This window comes from Lissotriton helveticus, chromosome 3_2 (genome assembly GCF_964261635.1).
Source record: "Lissotriton helveticus chromosome 3_2, aLisHel1.1, whole genome shotgun sequence".
NCBI lineage: Eukaryota > Metazoa > Chordata > Amphibia > Caudata > Salamandridae > Lissotriton > Lissotriton helveticus.
The window spans coordinates 294,740,669-294,760,556 of record NC_136062.1 but is presented as its reverse complement, the minus strand read 5'-3'; the positions used below and the strand labels follow the sequence as shown (position 1 = coordinate 294,760,556).

The 19,888-nt window shown below is 49.0% G+C and overlaps 1 protein-coding gene across 1 annotated transcript in view; it reads left to right on the top strand.

Annotated features, from left to right (window-relative positions):
- LACTB (lactamase beta) overlaps nucleotides 1-6,418 on the top strand; it is a 229,285-nt gene extending 222,867 nt beyond the window's left edge. Inside the window, exons 7-8 of the mRNA XM_078685276.1 lie at nucleotides 3,023-5,573; nucleotides 6,118-6,418. Of these exons, the coding sequence (XP_078541402.1) occupies nucleotides 3,023-3,608 (586 nt within the window). The 3' untranslated portion in view covers nucleotides 3,609-5,573; nucleotides 6,118-6,418. The remainder of the gene's footprint in view (nucleotides 1-3,022; nucleotides 5,574-6,117) is intronic.
- The last annotated feature ends 13,470 nt before the right edge of the window (nucleotides 6,419-19,888 follow it).

Genomic DNA, 19,888 nt, shown 5'->3' with positions numbered 1-19,888 from the left:
TATTTCTTTTCTAGCGCTATGTCGTGACGTCATTTGCATATTGTCTTACTTGGTCAGCCCTCCCCCCCCACTTCTTTTTATAGGACGTGTGCCCTGCTTCTGGGTGATGTTGCTGTGGCTCCCGGTGAGTTGATGATCCCCGGGCCTTAAGCCAGGTGTCTTGAGGGAGTGTGATGATGATGATGATGGTACATACTGAGCCAGTGTCTCCAGGACCTCCCCTGACCCCTGCGGCTCTCAGCAGAGCAAAACTAAAGTTTAAAGTTCTTTGTACCATGCACAAGGCTTAGTGGTGCAGAGTACGGGAACCCTCCAGCAACGGGCCGCAAACTAGTTGAAGCCTGCCTCCCGCAGCGGCAAACGTCATATTGCACTGATTCTTTAGACACAGAAGCAGGTCCGTGGTGCCCAGACTGAAGAACCCCCTGCACCCGGGCCTCTAGGCAGAAGTAAACTAGAACTTCTTCAGGGAATGCCTGAAAACGGAAGTGTTTGTCATCAGGGGCGGCTCATGGCGGCCCTGGGCAAGGAGCATAGGTAGGGGGCCCCGGAAGAGGGGGTCTGGGCGGGGCGGAGCGTGGAGGCCAGTGAAGAGGGGGGGAGGGGTCAGGGTGTTTGGAAGGGGAACAGAGCTGGAGGCCTATGTATCCATCCTCAGAGGAATATTATATTAAGGATATATATTGGCGTGGTGGCCCCTGGGGTTTGGTGGCCGTGTGCAGGTGCACAGCTTGCACATGCCTAAGGCCGCCCCTAAGCCCAAGGGTTGTGGCCGAAGAATATTGGCTAGAGATCCCCCCACTGACTGATAAAGACTTCGTAGTCACTGGATTTCTCCAACTCCAGATGAGGCCCATGTGGTGCTTCAGTGCTGCTTTTCAAACCCGCGTTGAGCTTAAAACAAAACATTAAATGCGCAAGAGTTAATTGTGACTTCTTTTGTATTTAAAATGAGACCATACTCCTCATTAGGTCGCGTGTGAAGATCAGGTGGTCCACACAGTAGCAGGTAAGGAACTGGTTTTGTTTGCATTAAAGTCCACCCCAGGATGCAGGTTACTGATGACACTGAAGTACAGGCCCAGGCTCAGTTGCAAAACAATGATGACTCTTGCTCATCCCTTCTTGGAGTGACTTCATCCAACTGATAGATGTGGAGCGCAGATTGTACATGCCACGTGCATCACATGTTCTCAGCACTGATATCACTCATGCAGGTGTAGGCAGGCCAGACACAAGACATTGCCATCTGTTGCACAGAAAATAAACAAGGTAACATAATGACACACTTGCCATATTCAGCCACACGAGACAATCATACAAACACGCACTCAAATGAGCACAATTAAACTGCACTCCACAGTGCAAACAGTAACGCAACATGGTGGGAACCTCCAAAAACATATACATCAACCAAGAAATAGTGAATGGCGCACGTGACAAGACACATGGGCACAGGTTGTCACCAGGCACATGGAAGAAATGTGAGAAGAAACAAACTATCACTAGTGAAACTTCAAGGAGCACACCAGCCACAGCATGAGGCCACCACATCCCCTGGTACAGCAGACGCAAGCATCAGCCATCTTGGGCAGATGGATACTACCTGGACACCACCCTCCCACTGGTGAATCCAGAAGACAATAGCAACGTGCACAGGATTACGTGGAGTCCCCGCCAGTGAAGAGGAATAGGCGATCCTCGGATATGAGAGAAAAAAAACATACAATTGCAGAGAAACTTTGTTCTTGACTCCAGCATCTTTTGGTTGTTTTTCTTGGACTGAAACTGCAGAAATAGAGGTATCCAGACTTAACTTCTCCAGATCTGTCCCAGGGCTGATCCTAAACCGAACTCATCTTCTGCACTTACTCGTGTCACACGTGTAATTGATAAACTAGCTATCTCTTTATAGGATATATTTGTTATGTTTGCCTTTGAATGTACCAAAATGGCCTTGATAAATCACTTCAGCTTTCATTATAACAGCGATGAGGTTCAGGTACAAATAAGGGTCATTATTACTTTGCTACGAAGAATAATTTAATATCTTATTTAACCGATCAGCAGGTTTGCTTGAACACAGTTTATTTTACAATCAATTGCATGTCCATGTATTTACAATCTATTGCATGTCTATGTATTTACAATCTATTGCATGTCCATGTATTTACAATCTATTGCATGTCTATGTATTTACAATCTATTGCATGTCTATGTATTTACAATCTATTGCATGTCTATGTATTTACAATATATTGTACGTATATGTATTTACAATAGATTGTACGCATATGAATAGGAATCTAGGGTTCGTGCAATCTGAGGAGGCATTCAGAGTCCTGAAGTTTGACACTCGCAAGCCTATTGTCTTTGCTGTATTCAGATTTTTAACTTCAATGTGGCGCATGCGCTGGACCTTTTTAAACTTGTTATCTCAGTCTTAAATGTACATACTGTTTCCATTTGCTAATATCTTTACTTGCAGTTTTAATCTTTTTTTCATAACAAAACTTACAGTTTTAATCTTTTTAACGTCTCAAATCCTAAGTCTGACGATTAAATTAGTTTTTATTCTGCTAATTGTATGTGTAAACTTTTTAACTTAGAGCTGGCCTTTTTTCCAAGGGGAAAGATTTTTGACAGTTGGGTACGGGTTTGAGATACAATTTGTCCGGCACCACCACTTTACGACCTCTGCACTGTTTTGTAACGCTGTTAAACTAAAAACACTTATGTAGCCACCAATGATTGTTCTCATTTTACATGGTTTTATTTGCAAAAAAATTCTTTGTATGCACTTTTATGCTCCTAGTTGACCGAAATAACGTTTTTGGGAATGGAATGGTATTTTCAATCAATTGTACATATATGTATTTACCACAGTGCCTTGAGATTCCTCCCTGTAGTGCACTATACAAGAGTGATGACTAGCAATACAAATCATTGGAGATTGCATTACATTCAGATCAGGTTTTTTCCAGAGTTCCATTTAACACTATTATTATGTTTTATTTTTCAGGTATTATGTGTATAATAAGAAAGGCCGCCTGGTAAACGCACCGTATGTGGACAACTCTTATAAGTGGGCTGGCGGTGGCTTCGTGTCTACAGTAGGCGACCTGCTCACGTTTGGGAATGTCTTGTTGTATAGTTACCAAGTGTCAAGGTTCCAGAATGCTGGCGGGAAGCTCCTACGTGGTTACCTCAAACCAGGAACCATAGCGATGATGTGGACCCCAGTGCCAAACACCGAGATGTCCTGGGACAAGGATGGCAAGTACGCCATGGGATGGGCCGCAGTGGAGAGTAAGCAGGAGTATGGTCAGTGCCGGCAACAGAGACATTACGTCTCCCACACCGGGGGTGCGGTGGGTGGGAGCAGCGTCCTGCTGATCCTTCCCGAAGAGTCTGACACTTCACATCCGGACACCGATGGTCACCTTCCCCCGAGAGGCGTGGTGGTCTCCCTGATAACCAACATGCAGTCTGTTGGTCTTAACAGTACAGCTCTCAAAATTGCAAGAGAATTTGATAAAGACAAATTGGCATCAAGCCACCAATCTGACGACTGTTTGCAAGCAGAGGTCACAGACAAATGTACGTGAAAATGTATCCACCTTGATCTTTGATATTACTTGTAGTCAGCGTCAGGCCACGGTTGTCATGACTGTATTTTCAAACCAAGGTTACGGACAAAGGTGCGTGATAATCAACTGCCTTACATCTCTTTATATTACCAGCGTTACAGTGAGCCGAGGATATGTTAGATATTGCCAATTGCACTAACCTGTTCACAGAAATCTGCTCATCCACTTGACCACATCAAAGAGAATGCACCAGCCACGTTCATCTATGTGCTTCTAAAACAGAGCACCTAAAAACACACTGTTGGATGTCCACTTTGAGTGATTGAGGATGCATGATTTTAAAGTGACAACCTGTTCTCTGGTGATCTGCACTCTGTATTTGACCCAAGTAGACACTAGAACTAGAGTTTGTATTTTTAGAATTTGATGACCTGGAAGCTAAATATGAAGCCATCTTTAGAACCCTTTGCTTTTATATGCTAATTCTCAGCTCACATTATAGGTTGAGGTTGCTCTCTAGTATCTCAAAAATGTGAACTTCATAAAACTAGTAAATCAGATGTTTACTGATTAACTCTGCACTAAAAATTATTAAATTAATCAGTGGTAAATTGCATCCCAAAATCAAAAGAGCCTCATGTTACATTTTTGATCCAGGTACTGAGTATGTGCTTTTTTGTTAAGCTTCTTGCTCAGAAGCATGGTGCACAATGTACAAGTCCTTTTTTGGTCTGGTTAACAATTGTGAAAGACCTCCTGTGGATCATACTTACAATTTAGACGGCTTGGATCCAGCCCATTGACTGCCACTGGCTAGCTTTCTTGTCACTTTTTTTCTTTTTTGCATCTTATTCAATGGCTTTTCCTCTTTTTCTTGTAATTGTCTCTCCCTTGGAGGGATAGGTTTCTTACCATCCTTTTGGATGGACTGTGTGTATCCCACCACTGCTCACATTCAGAGAACTACTTTTTCCTTATACTTTAAGCACTCTAAGAGTGCATGTATTTTCTTGCTTTCTCGTGCTGCTTACTACACCCTCATCCATTCCTCCCTCCACCGAAGTACCCACTATGCACTTTGTGTTGGTTGCTTGCTCCCTTCTCCAGACACCCCATCTCAAACTCATCCTTACTATTTCCTTTGCTCCTGCCCCCCTCCGCATTGACTCCCCCCCCCGCTCACCCCACTTGCTGCTCCACCGCACCTCTTCCGTCCCTCTGAAGTTTGTTAGTTTTTATTTTCAGGGGCACCGGCAGCTGCTATCTTCTGCTTGCTTCACCATTTACAAAAAAGTGCTTTTTTGCAAGTAAAAGTTCATATGTTTTTTTTTTTTAGGATTCACTGCTCCTAGTGGCATCTGCCATCTTTGATTGTTTTTCATATCCAGAGAAAGAAGTCTTGTTTCTTTCCCTTCTCAGGTGTATTGAAATTGGAAGGCCAAAAGTTACTTTACCAGTTGCAAGATCCAGGTACTAAGGCCCCCATTAGGATGGCGGGCGGACTTTTCCCGCCCGCCATCCCATCGTGGAAAGGGACTGCCCGCCATTAAGGGCGGGGGTCCCGTGGGGGAAATTGGAATGCACCCCCCACAGTGGCAGGCGCATCCTGTATTCTTAACATTGTGGCGGGCGGTGCTGAAAGCACCACCCGCCGCAATGGTAAAAATACATGTAGTGCATTTCAAAGCACAACGTGACAGGCACCGCGCAGTGCCTGCCACGTTGTTCTTTGATATGCGGGGGGGTACCATAGGTACCCCCCCATGTGCATCCCCAGGAGTCCCTGGAGGCCCGCAATGGGCCCCCAAAGCAGACTCTGCATGCCTTTCCGTGGTGGCAATGCCGCCACGGAAAGGCATTGGAAAATGCCCATACTAATATGGCTGGCGGTGTCTGATAGACACCGCCACCATAGAGAACCCTTTTCCGCCCGGTGGCAAGGCGACCTTGAAAGAAAAGCGACCCCCCCCCAGCCGGGAAACGGCCACTACAACGAGGCATTTTCAACGAAAACCATAACCACGCATGCATTACAACGCATGCGTGGTTACAACGACAGCTTTTACCACGCATACTTTTACTACGATGTACGTAGTAAAGGCATGTGTGGTAAAGGGTAAAAATAAAAAAGGGGGGGTTGGGGGGGCTTGCCCCCCCCAAAAATAAACCACTAACCTTTAGAGGAGATGTGCAGGAAATCGGTGGCGCAGGGGAAGGAAACGGGCGTTTTTTTTTTTTCTATTTATGACGTCACCACGGAAAAAACGTGGAGAAGGAAAAGCGTGAAAATAGTATTCCGTTGTAACGCATGCGTGGTAAAGGCATGCGTTACAACGGAGTTCGTTGTAAAATCATACAACCAGACACCGCCACCATAGAGAACCCTTTTCCGCCCGGTGGCAAGGCGACCTTGAAAGAAAAGCGACCCCCCCCCCCAGCCATAGTAATATGGTGGGGGGTCATTCCGGCACGGATGGCGGGCAGATCGCCCCCGCCAGGCCGGCGGTGGCTACCGCTGGCCTGGCAGGGGCGATCCGCCCGCCATCCTAATGGGGGCCTAAGTGTTAGTGACACTGCACCTTTCACCAATAGTCTTTACACCAGCATTTGTTCTAACTAGAAAGTGCCCTTTCGCTTCTCCATTGAGAAACCTCTGCCTCGGATGCTCATGATTTTTGTAACCTCTCAGAAATCAAGAACCAATGTTTCTAAGCCTCCAAAGAACTGTACCTTCATTCTTGTTCTCCCTGGTCAACAACCGTTTCATGTATGCTCCTCTAGCATGGAACTGTTTTTAAGTAATCTGCAATAAAAATGTTTAACTTTCAGTATTTTTGAGTTTTTGTTGTTGTAGTTTACTGCTCTCCCATTGTCACTCTTTCAGATGTGTCTTGCAGTAAGTAATGTGAGTGGTATCATGAAGTACAGTGAACTGAAATGTGTGAGCTGGACAGATCTAAAGATGACTCGAATATCACAAAATGTAAAAACATGGCACCTGGGATCCGGAAGGCCAGATTTCTTTATAAGTAGGGATCCCAGTGTGATGGTATTTATTTTTGTAACATTACCGTCTGTATTTATCCATATTTATTTTTTGTCCATCCTATTGGTATTTATCCACATTTATTTTGGGTTTTGAGAATAAATGGAGTTCTAAATTAGTACATTTCCTCATTTTGATTCGATTAGTAGCTTTATTCAACAGATAGCCATAAAGGTACAGCCATAATATCATCAATTAAAAATATACAGACATGAAAATACACAAATATGTTAAATACATTATACAACCTCAATGTTAAATATATCAACCTCAACTAAAGCATCCTTTACCAGAGTTATATTGCCTTCATAATAAGTGTATACAGGTATAAAAAAAAAAGAATACACAGATAAATAAAGCATCAGTTAAAACAAAAAAAGCAACCACATCTTAAACCATCCTTTCCCTGAGTTGTATTGCCTTCATGATAAAAAGTGCAACATTTGGATGCACGGATGGGTTGTCAAGTGCATACAGTTAGCTAAGCACAAGCTAATAGTCTCTAATATTCTGTGCCAGAAAGATTGGCTTAAGATGGGTTCTCCGCAAATGCGTGTAGAAACCACGGAAAAGTTTAACGGAAAAGTTTAACGTGCTGATTGCTTTTCTTAGTGCACCCATCACAAGGGCAAGGCATCCTATCCTAAGGGTGTACCTTCATTACCGGAAAGGCAACTAAATGATAAGCTATGCCAGTTCGAAATCTAGTCAATACCACACGAAGCTGGATTTTAGGCACACTAGATAAGTAATATTGACAACCAACCTGTAGGGCAGATGACATATAATAAATAACAGTCAGATTTCTGAACTCAACACAATCTAGGATCCTGCCTATAACTAAGAAAGCATTTCTTGATAGAGCTTTTATCAAGGGTGAAGGATTTAAGAGGATCTTGGAGAACCGAAATATTAAATATCCTACTAAAGGACGCGCCAGTGTTAGAGTGCCAGGGATTGTTTAAAACATGGTTCAGAGTGAGATATTCTGAAATCACTGGTTTGGTGAAACCAGTTTTCGCTTTCTACCAGCTAGAGTACCACAGTAATAAGAGTTTTACCAGGAGCAGATCTTCCAAACATTGCTGGCCAGCTTCCCTGTGTATGCTCACTGATGAGGCTGAGACGGGCAGACATAACAGTTGCTTCAAAAATAATTCTCGTCTACCTGGAGGGGGAAGCTCGAGGTGTAACCCCACAGACTGCCTCCAAATGTGGCAGTGGACGGTCCACTAGCTTTGCATATGTCTATCAGCTCCTTAAGTGGTCGGCAGCCCAACTTGTGTGAAAACCTAAAAACCTCTGGCAAATCCTTGTCATCTTGGAGCTAGCATTAGTGACCTGTTGAGTCCATGCGCCATTGCTTGCAAAAAGAATCCCTAAATGACAAAAGGATTTAACTCTGATAATAGGTGAATCCCCATTAAAGAAATATCTATATTTCTGCGTCTTCTGACCAGAATTCCATAATTCCCTGGACTGGACCTCCCATATATGAAAAAAACAAACAAGGTGTCCAGGGAGATCATTCAATTCGAATCACCTTGAACATTAGACCATTCATTCTAAAGTTTATAAGCTTTATTCAGCTTAGTTTAATATTTTCAAAACGACATTCAAAAGTCAATTAAACATTTCCTTTAAAAGGAATAACACATAAGTAAATCATAGAGTAGGACATAACTTGAAAACATAATCTATCATAAAGACATGTGACAAAAAACATTTTCCTGTTGCTTGTTGCTACTAGATGAGCGTGATGGAGTGAGAAGCCCTCTCTCAATTCTTCAATTGTAGGAAACAGACAGAACGTATACATTTAAAGCTGACAGAAGTGTTATGTTATGTTATGTTATGTTACATTTTATTTTTATAGCGCACAGCGACTCAAAAAGAGTATCCTGGCGCTTTCACAGCGAGACCTACAGTAGGTAACACAACACGACAACAAAGCAAAACAAAAATGTGATAAACCAAAAAAGAAACCTATAAAGTAAACAGCCAGGTTTTAAGACCTTTCCTGAAAGCCAGTAAACTCGTGGCACCACGAAGTGTCAGTGGCAGAGCATTCCACAGCTGGGGGGCACGCAGACCAAAGGAACGACCCCCAATGCGGGCTTTTTGAATACGCGGTACAACTGCCAGAAACTGTGACTCTGATCTAAGTGCCCGTGCCGGTTGATAAAAGGACACTCTCCTTTGGAGGTACTTCGCACCTCCAGAGTGTAGGGCCTTATAGGTCAGAGTCAGCGTCTTAAAGATAATGCGCTTACGAATAGGCAGCCAGTGCAAGGCCTGCAAGAGGCATGACGCCCTAGCTCGCCTATTAAGACCATAGATGGCTCTCGCCGCCGCATTTTGCGTCACCTGAAGGCGCTGTAGCAGATACTCCGGCAGGCCCAGGTATAGGACGTTGGCATAGTCCAACCTGGACCCGATCAGAGCCTGCACAGTCAGTTTCCGGTGTTCTTCCGATAACAGGGGTAGAAACTTCCTTAATACCTTCAGGAGACCAAAGCAGGTGCCCGTCACCCCCAGAATCTGGGCTCTCATTGACAGACCCTTGTCCATCTTGACACCCAGATTCTTGGCCACTGCAGATGGAGCAGAAGGGGGAGACATGCCTATAGGCCACCAGTCATGCCAGTCAGGCTCAGACGTACACCCGAAGAAGAGCACCTCAGATTTCTCGGGGTTGCACTTGAGGCCACCCAGATTAAACCATCTGAAGACAGCCCCAAGGCACTCCCGGATGCTCTCCCCATTAAAATCTCCTCCCCTCTCACAGGAGAAGAGGAGCTGAGTGTCGTCAGCGTAGGACACGATCCGGGCCCCGCAAGACTCCGCCAGAGCCGCCAAAGGGGTCATGAAGATGTTAAATAGGGTCGGGCTCAAAATAGAGCCCTGAGGGACCCCAACACCCAGAGGCGGCATCACAGCAGAATCCGGCGTGGTCCAGACCGTTTGTCGGCGGTCGGCTAGAAATGAAGAAAACCAGCTGAGCACCGTCCCCCTGAGGCCTATCTCGAAAAGTCTCGAGAGCAGGCGTTCATGGGGGACGGTGTCAAATGCCGCCGACAGGTCCAACATGACCAGCATGGCCCTGCCTCCGGAGTCCAAAACTCCTTTGATGTCTTCTGACACCTCCAGAAGTGCGGTCTCGGTACTGAGACTAGGGCGGAAGCCTGACTGGGACGGATGCAAAAGCTCATGCCCTTCCAAAAAATTGGAGAGCACCATTTGAATGTGCTTCTCCAAGATTTTCATCAAGGCAGGCAGGAGTGAAATTGGTCGATAATTGACCAATGCCTCCGGATCAAGACCAGGCTTTTTCAATAAGGGGATCACCATAGCCTGCTTCCAGGCTAATGGGACCAAACCCTGGCTCAATGAAAGGTTGAGCAGCGGGTTGACCAGAGGATTTAGGACTTCCGCCATTCTCGCAAGAAACTTTGCCGGACAAGGGTCCAAGGGCGAGCCAGATTTAAGAGCGCACAAGAGTCCTAACGACTCAGCGGCCGACAGGGGAGGAAAAGCTGCCAGCAGTGGACCAGATGAGGCGGCAAGGTGGAGGTCCTCCCTTAACCAGGTTGCACCCGCAGGCGCCACCAGGTGAAGGGAATCCTGGATAAGCCTGATCTTGTCCGTGAAGAACTTGGCAAGGTCCGCCGCCCAAGACTTAGGGGGCATATCATGGACGACATTCGAGCGAGGGGCTGTAAATTCCCTCACTATGGAAAAGATTTCCTTGCAGGAGTTAGCGGCAGCCTCAATTCTCCCAGCAAGGTAAACCCTTTTTCCAGCACGAATGTCCCGTTGGTAGGCCTTCACCGCAGATCTATACAACAGTTTAGCCTCCGGATCGTATTGGGCACGCCAAGCTCTTTCCGCCGCCCTACAGGACTGCCGGGCCGACGCCAGTGTCGCCGTAAACCACGGGGCCGAAACCCGTTTCATCGTGGAACGGGGGGCGATCACTGGGGCAAGATCATTAAGTCTATCCATTAACCAGCCCTGCAGGGCTTCCAGGTCCTTCTCAAGATCCCCCGTGCACAAGCACGGGTGCTCAAGCGCCGCCTGCGCTAGCATTGCTGGTGTTACGAGTGGTAGGCCCGATGGGCGCGTCGCTGTTGCTGAGACCCCAAATTGACAGGTCTCATCACACCCTTGACCAAAAATTTGGCCAACCAATGATCGGACCACAACACCGGAATTATCTCCTTCACCTCAAGGGGGGAGGTCGAAAAAACCTGATCCAGGGTGTGCCCCTTCACATGGGTAGGCCCCACGAGAAATGGCGTTAAACCCAAGGGGGCGGTGGCCTCCAGGAGTTTGATGGTATCCGGGTCTGATGGTATATCCATATGAAGGTTAAAATCTCCGGCAACAATACACTGAGCAGCTTTCAACGCCAGCCCAGATAGGACAGACTCCAAATCTTCGAGAAAAGTGCCCAAAGGGCCAGGTGGTCTGTACACCAACAAGCCCTTAAAGGAGTGGTGAGGGGCCAGGGAGATGGAGAAAGCGAGGGACTCCGAGCCCCGGATGTCATCAATCGGCAAGATGGAACAAACCACGCTTTCCTGCACCACCAGGGCCACTCCTCCACCTCTACCCCTGGGTCTATCCTGCCTGTAAATACTGTAGCCAGGAGGGATAGCCGCAGCCACATCGGGGTTGGAAAACTCCCCCAGCCACGTCTCAGTTAACATGAGACAGAGGGGCCTCTCCAGCTCTAAAAGGTCGAAGATCTCCTGTGCATGTCTAGCAAGAGATCTGGTGTTAAGCAGCATGCACAGGTGGCCAGCATGCACGTTAGGTATACTGGGGACAGAGGACACAGCACGGCTCGGACGCCAGCCGCATCCAGGGCAGCAGCACTTACCCAGATACCGACCAGGAAAGACGGTCCGACAACCTCCATGAGGGGGGGGACAAGGGCAAAGAGAGCGGAGCTCACCAGATGTATAGTGATGCCAAAACGACTCTCTACCGGAGTCGGAAGATGGAAGAGTCCTGGCCGCCGCCCCGCCCGCCTCCGGGACGCTGACGGGCGCAGACGGGCTGGACTCTGGCGTGACTCCGGCGGTGATCCGGCGTATCCTCTGCGCGTAACCGCTGCGCGTAAGCATGACTCCCTTAAGAGGAGTCCGTCGCCTGAGCCACTGGAGCGCCCACCCCTCACCTAAGATGGCCGCCACAAAGCACTCCTCCACACACAGCCCGCCCACAGGAGCCGGGACCCGCAAAAGCGCGGTGGAAGTCACAATTATGGTGCAGGTGAGTGGGGGTAATCTAAAAACAAGGGAAAATCAATTTAGGCTTCAACACAAATAGTCAAAAGGAATGTTAAAAAGCGCCGCTAAAATGCAGCCAAAAGCGCGCCTCAGCACAGCGAGCCGCCGAGCAGCGTTAGGGTAGGTCTCGTGTCCTAGCTAGCAATCAGCAGGACTAAAGATGGAAAGACCGAGCCTCTAGGTTACCTCCCTTAAGAGGAGTCCGTCGCCTGAGCCACTGGAGCGCCCACCCCTCACCTAAGATGGCCGCCACAAAGCACTCCTCCACACACAGCCCGCCCACAGGAGCCGGGACCCGCAAAAGCGCGGTGGAAGTCACAATTATGGTGCAGGTGAGTGGGGGTAATCTAAAAACAAGGGAAAATCAATTTAGGCTTCAACACAAATAGTCAAAAGGAATATTAAAAAGCGCCGCTAAAATGCAGCCAAAAGCGCGCCTCAGCACAGCGAGCCGCCGAGCAGCGTTAGGGTAGGTCTCGTGTCCTAGCTAGCAATCAGCAGGACTAAAGATGGAAAGACCGAGCCTCTAGGTTACCTCCCTTAAGAGGAGTCCGTCGCCTGAGCCACTGGAGCGCCCACCCCTCACCTAAGATGGCCGCCACAAAGCACTCCTCCACACACAGCCCGCCCACAGGAGCCGGGACCCGCAAAAGCGCGGTGGAAGTCACAATTATGGTGCAGGTGAGTGGGGGTAATCTAAAAACAAGGGAAAATCAATTTAGGCTTCAACACAAATAGTCAAAAGGAATGTTAAAAAGCGCCGCTAAAATGCAGCCAAAAGCGCGCCTCAGCACAGCGAGCCGCCGAGCAGCGTTAGGGTAGGTCTCGTGTCCTAGCTAGCAATCAGCAGGACTAAAGATGGAAAGTGCAGCTACGTTCGCAGACGGCGTCTACAGAGTAGAAGAAATGGGACACACATTCGAACATCTCACAGAGCTCCAATACACTTGATTGTTTCAAGCTTCATTATCAAAAAAGAGTAGAAGCAAAGACAATGGACAACATCCCCTTTTTAGATTTACTCCACACTTCGACTAAGAGCCCAAGATCGAGTCCGAGTCCTGAAGAGAATCCCAGAATCACAAGGGGTTCGAAACGCGTTAGCTTTTGAGCATGGGGGAGCGTCAATAGGGTGTGCCACGAGGGAATTGGTTAAATAATATATGCCTCTCTAATGTTGACAACACCCATCAGTGGTATCTGTATCCCCATTCGCTGACAGGCTGGACAGCAGACATGTGTCTAAAATTGAGCTGGTGTCCGCCCAGTGTATCATTTTGAACTTGGGACTGGTTGAATTTCAGGCTTGTACATAGGAGTTATTAATTGTTGTTTGTCACCATTTATGTGTTGTATTTTTCTCACAAAAACGTGTTTGTCACATTTATTTATGATAATGTTTTCAAGTCATCTCCTACTGTATGATTTACTAATGTGTTATTCCTTTTAAAGGACATGTTAAATTGACTTTTGAATGTCGTTCTGAAAATATTAAACTAAGCTTAATAAAGCTTATAAACTTTAGACTTAATGGTCTACGGTTCAAGGTGATTCGAATTGAATAATCTCCCTGGACACCTTGTTTGTTGTTTCACTAGATAGTAAAACGACATTGTGAGCATATAACACCGGGACAGGCCTGCCAGAGGCACTTGGTGCATCAGCCTGCACAGCTTGGAGAGCACCGTCCACCTTATTAATAAAATGGGAAAACAGAAAAGGTGTCAGTACACAACCCTGTGCAATTCCCCTCTTCACTCCAAATAGGGGAGAGCATTCCCCAATCGGGCCATACCGGACCTTCGAATAAAGGTTCACGTAGAAATCGGCCAAAAAACAAATGATTTCTGCTGGGGCACCGAGAGAGATCAGAGTAGACGAAAGGATAGAATGGGCACCTATATCAAAAGCGTTACATAAATCAAAATAACAAAGATAAAGGTATTCAAAATTAGCCCTGGTATACTTGCCAGTCAGCAGCTCAAATCTCACACATTATTCGATTGTGCCCAAATCTTTCCTAAAACCAAAAGGTACCTGTGAAAGAATTGAGTTTTCCCATTCCCAATCCTCAAGCCCGAACAGGAGGTTCCTACTCCTCACTTTCACAGAGGAGTCTATGAGGGGAATGGGGTGATAACATTTATGATCTGCCTGGTCTCCCTCCTTAAAGATTGGGACAGTAACTGACACCGCCCAGGAGGGGGGGAGGGTTAGGGGGGGAGTTCTTAAACTCTGTTGCCGCATTAAACACCATTGTCAGCATGGGACCCCATAAATTCCTCTAAGCTTTATAGGCATCGACTGGGACCTGGTCCAGGCCTGGGGCAATTCTGCCTCCGCTTTCTTCGAGGGAATGGAGAAACTCCTGTAGAGTAATATCTAATGGGAAATGATTTGTACACAGGCCTTGGTCACCCTCGGCTGATCTGCAGACCTCCCGTACAAAATCAAAGATGGTCGATAAATCTCAAAACTATCTTTTTAATTAATTTCTTTTATCAAAAATATTTTTATCATTTATTTTCTTTTTCCATATATAAAATGTTTATCTTTTTTCCAGTTATAAAGACTCAATACATAAATTGTTCAAAATTCAAATATGCATGTTCAAAAAAGCAGTATATACACAACAAATAATCACCCCGAGAGAAGAGACACACAACAAATTCACAAAACAACTTTAATACCACAAACTCACTATCCCCAACACACAGTCAATCAATCTGGGAGGGTCTGCTACAGAGTGATATAGTAGTACCTGTAGACCATATCCAGCAAGTGCACAAGGCAGGATCTTGGTCAGGCTCTAGTCGATGCGTTTCGGTGGCTAAAACAAGGATGACATTCCACCTTCTTCAGGACCAGCCAGATACAAAGAACACGTGTACTCAACCCGGGGAGAAAAAAACAACAAGAATGTGGAATCCGTAGTTAGTTCATTAAGTACTCAACAAGTCAGAAAAAGACACCTTTCTTTCTTTTATATGGCATCAGGTATCGGCTTCTATATACCCAGTCCTATTGTGTCAGTATTCCTATGACGACTACTCGTATTACATCTGTGGTCGTGTACTCAACAGTCTAACTTGTTGCACCAATGTCTGCACTTCCAAGGCAAGAAAGTGCTGATCCCAGCTAATGCCTCAAACGTATATAAGTCACCTATTCTGCCTCGAGGTCCAAATAACACACACCTGGGGGAAGCTGGGAGGAGCGAGCGGCTCGGGGGCATAATCGAGCCCCGGGCGTTTGGCCTAGCCAGGCCTGCATGCAAAGGTCACCCTCCACGGCAACAGCGGAACGAAGGGGCCTGCGCGGAGTGTGGCGGAGTGAGGCGGTGGGGGACCGGGAGTGGAGGGGCCCCACCGCACATCCGCCGAACACACACGGAGCCGCGACGAGGGGTCACTGGGCGCCATAGTTAGGCCTCTGCCCGCGCTTCAGCGAGGATTTGCCCTGGGGCATGCGCCGGGCCCTCTGTGAGATATCCAACGCTGAGACCGGGGAGACCATATCCGTACTGGAGTACGACTTACCTGCCACTGCCAGCCAATCTGACTGTAGTCAAGCTCCCGCTGCAGACGCTCCGCGACCCCTGAGCTGTGGCCCCATGCCGGGGCTGTCTGTCACTGACCCCGGGGGCTATAGACACCGGACCCACACAATAGAGAGGCGCCGGGACCCATCACAACGCAGAAACAACTGAGTTTGGGCCCCACGCAACGCCGCCCACAGCGCCCCCGGGTCTAGCACTTGTACGCGGATGGGGCACAGGGGACTAGATGGCGGGCCTCAAGAAAAAGGGGGACTGCACGCTCCCAGAGATGCTCGCGAAAAATCAAACACGGACCGATAAAGGGCAACCCTCCCCTGAGACCACCAAAACACAGCCGGCGCCCTCCGACGACCACGTACCATCACTAAATCCTTCTTGGAGTCGTTGTTTAACTCTCTCCGTGACGACTTCAAATCCCTGAAGCAGGAGGTTGCTGGGGAGGTTAGAGAACTCAGAAAGGAGGTAGAGGGCCTCGGGGAGCGTGTGGATGCCATTGAAACCGCCGATACCGCTAGAAGTGAAGAGATCGAGCAACTCCAGCAGGAGGTCCTCAGGCTCAAAGACCAACAGCTAGACCTTCAGGCCCACGCTGAGGACTTGGAAAACCGGTCCCGTCGTAACAACATGCGGGGCCCCTCAGAAAGCGGAGGGGGCGGATATCACAGTCTACTTGCAAGACCTCTTTCGGGAGATTCTGGGGGAACCCTCAGATTTTGCCATCAGAATAGACAGGGCACATAGAGTGGGGCTTCCCAGGCGCTCGCCTGCCCCGCCACCGGACATTTTGGCGTTCCTCCCCGACTTCCCGCTCAAAGAAAGAATCCTCCGTGAGGCCCGGCAGAACCAACCCCTCCGCTTCCGTGGACACCCCATCGCTTTATATCAGGATCTTTCGGCTATCACTCTCCAGAAACGGAAAACATTCAAGGTGGCCACGGACTTTCTACGGAAGCAAGAGATTCCTTATTCCTGGGGCCACCCGTTCCGCCTGATATTCAAATGAAACTGCGCCCTACATCAGATGCGATCACTCAGAGACACCTGTGCCTTGTTGGGCATGGACGTAGCGGAGGACACATCGCCATTGAGGTCTTCACAAGGCCCATCCGGAGGAGGTTGGCAGACGGTGGGCCGCAGACATTCCCCTGACCTGCGCTCCAAGCCCTAGGCCCACATCATTTCACGAGACAGGGCCATCGCCATCTTGGAGGTGGCCAAAGAAACATCATCCTCTGATTTCTCCTGCCGGGAGGGTCCATCTCAGCACGTTTTACAGCTAGGTGGGGGGCCACGAAGGTCGTCACTGGACTTCACCCCACTAGATATCTTCACCAGAGCCCTGTGTTGGACTGACAGGACTAGGACTTTGTCTTCACACAGTTGGGGAGTTGAAGTTGGGGTGGGGGGAGGAAGAGGATGGTTGGGGGACTTGTTGGGGATGGGGTGGGGGAAGGTGGGGAGAGAGGGGTTGGGGGGGTCAGGGGGAGGGACTGCGGGAGGGAACCAGTGTGCTGGGGGTCTTGAAGAGTTGGACTGCTCATTACGTTTCCCTTTAACATGGTGGCATTGGTGCACCCCTTCCACTTGACTCACCATGACAGATCCAAGTTTGAAGATATTGACCTTAATGTGAAAGGCCTGAACAATCCTGTTAAGCGGAGAGCTGTGATTTCATACCTGGAAAACTCCGGGGCCGAGATTTGTTTATAACAAGAGACTCACCTCCTACCTAAAGATTGGCATAGAATGCGCTCTCGCGCCTTTCCACAGCAGTTCTTTTCTTCTCTCCCAGTGAAGAGGGCAGGGGTAGCTATTTTGGTGTCCAAGCGCTTCCAGGAAAAGCTGGGGGACAAAGCAGGGGAGGTCAAGGGCAGGCTCTTAGCTTACACCTTTCTGATAGGAGATCAGCGCCTGACGATTGGTTCCCTTTACGCCCCGAACGCAGGGCAGGAGGCCTTTTTAAAGGGAGCCGTTTCGGAGTCGCTTAAATCCCCTGACTCCCTCCTGCTCATAGGGGGGGATCTCAATCTAGTAATGGACACTAACATGGACAGATCAGGACATCGCTATGGGGACACAGGTACGATTACAGCCGCCGGCAAAGAGTGGCTTCTGGAGAGGGGCCTAGTAGACCTCTGGAGAGCCAAACACCCCAACACAACACAATTTACTTTTTACTCCCACGTGCATCTCACCTACGCCAGGTTGGACCACTACCTGGGCTCCTCTGAGCTGCTCGCAAGCCTCAGAGACGTTTGCATTGTGCCAGCAGCCCTCTCCGATCATGACACGATTGAGCTATCGCTCACGGTCCCCAAATCCATCCGCCCCCTGGGTCGTGGCGGTTACGCAAAACCCTCCTGCAGCGGCCGGAAGTTGCTAAGCAACTTCACCAGTGCATTACTGAATATCTGGCCATCAACGACACTTCGGAGACATCGGTCTCGGCCCTGTGGGGAGCCCTGAAGTCGGTGGCCCAAGGTGAACTTATTGCGATAGCAGCGGCGGAGGCCAAGGTCCGCAAGGCAAAAAGGGACGACCTTACCGCTCAGGTCTCTGAACTGGAGAGGGTCCATGGACGCACCGGGGCCCCGCGGGTCTGGAGACAACTGAAAGCGGCCAGAGCCCAGTTAGCTAGCCTAGATACAGACAGGGCGGAATTTGCCGCTCTTCGCCTCCGTCACACTTACTACGTCGGGGGTAACAAAACTGGCCGCTTACTTGCTAGCGCCCTGAAGGCTAAATCTCAACGCTCAAAAATCTCCAGCCTCAAAGACGACTCAGGAGTTGATATTACTGGGGAGACCCAGGTTGCAGAGGCGTTTCGGACTTTCTATGCCTCTTTATACAAGGCCGACACTGTATCGCCTGGGAACGTCGATGCCTATTTGGAGTCGGCAGAGGTCACCGCGCTGTCTCAGGCGAACGCGGATGCCCTGGACGTCCCCATCCGCTTAGATGAGGTGCTGGCTGCTATATCCTGCCTTCGCCCACACAAATCCCCTGGGCCGGACGGCTTTTCGGACGGTTTTTATAAAACCTTCAGCCAGTTACTGGCTCCTATTCTCACTCGGGTCTTCAACTCCTTTGAAGGCCCAGGCTCCATCCACCCGGATATGCTAGCGGCCGAAATAGTGGTGCTGTCTAAACCGGGCAAGAAACCCACACACTGCTCAGTGTTCCGCTCTATCTCCCTTCTTTACCTAGACCTGAAACTCTTTACGGGTATCCTGGCCGCACGCCTCGGTCCATGCCTACCTGGGATCTTGGAGCCCGACCAGTCAGGCTTTGTCCCAAATCGCCAATGTAGCGATAACACCAAACGGATACTTCACCTGGTCGACAAAGCCCATTTCCATAACTCAGATTCTGCGCTGCTGGCCATTGATGCTAAAAAAGCGTTTGACCGGGTCGACTGGACTTATTTACAGCGGGTCCTGCAGCGCTTTCGGCTGGGGGACCGCTTTCAGTCCTGGATCACGAGCTGTTACCACCGTCCTCAAGCTCGGGTCCGCCTGGGTGGCCTCCGCTCGAGCCCTTTCGAGATCCAACACGGTACAAGACAGGGGTGCCCCTTCTCGCCTCTTCTGTTTGCCCTGTACGTAGAGCCCCTTGCGCAAAAGATCCGCGATAACCCTGATATCCAAGTCATTACCTTCGACCAGGAACCTCATGCGATCGGCCTCTACGCCGACGACATCATAGCCGCTCTCGACCGTCAGGACTGCTCAATCCCCGCCTTTCTGGGGGAACTGGAGTCCTTTGGAGCCATCTCCGGTTTCAAAATCAATAGGGGGAAATCCCTGATACTGCCACTGGGCAGAAATGCCCACCCACAACCGAACGTGCCTGCATACGGAGGAGGCTTACAGACAACCACACAACTCCCATACTTGGGTGTTACCCTCACCTCCTCTACGGAGTCGACGGTGGCCCTTAACTATGCGGCCCTCACCTCCCAGATCCGGACCGATCTTACGCGTTGGTCCAAGCAACCCCTCTCCCTACTGGGGCGTGTTGCGGCAGTGAAGATGTCGGCTTTGCCTAAAATTCTGTGCATTTTTCAGACCATCCCGGTACAACACCCAGCTGGCGTCATTGCGACCTTACAAGCCAAGCCGCTCTCCACCATTTCATCTGGAAGGGAAAGCGACCGCGCTTACATAAACGGCTAGCATAGCAGAGCACGGATGAGGGGGGTCTCGGGGTCCGCAACCTTCTGCAATACTTTCAAGCCTCCCAGCTCCGCTATTTGGTGGAGTGGTATAGACCAGAATCCGAAAAGCGGTGGCTATTTCAGGACAGGGCGATGGCCCAGACATCCCTTTGGAAGGTTCCGTTCCTCCTCCGGCAGCACAGGCCGCGATACCTCTTGAGGTCACCCATCACTCGCACC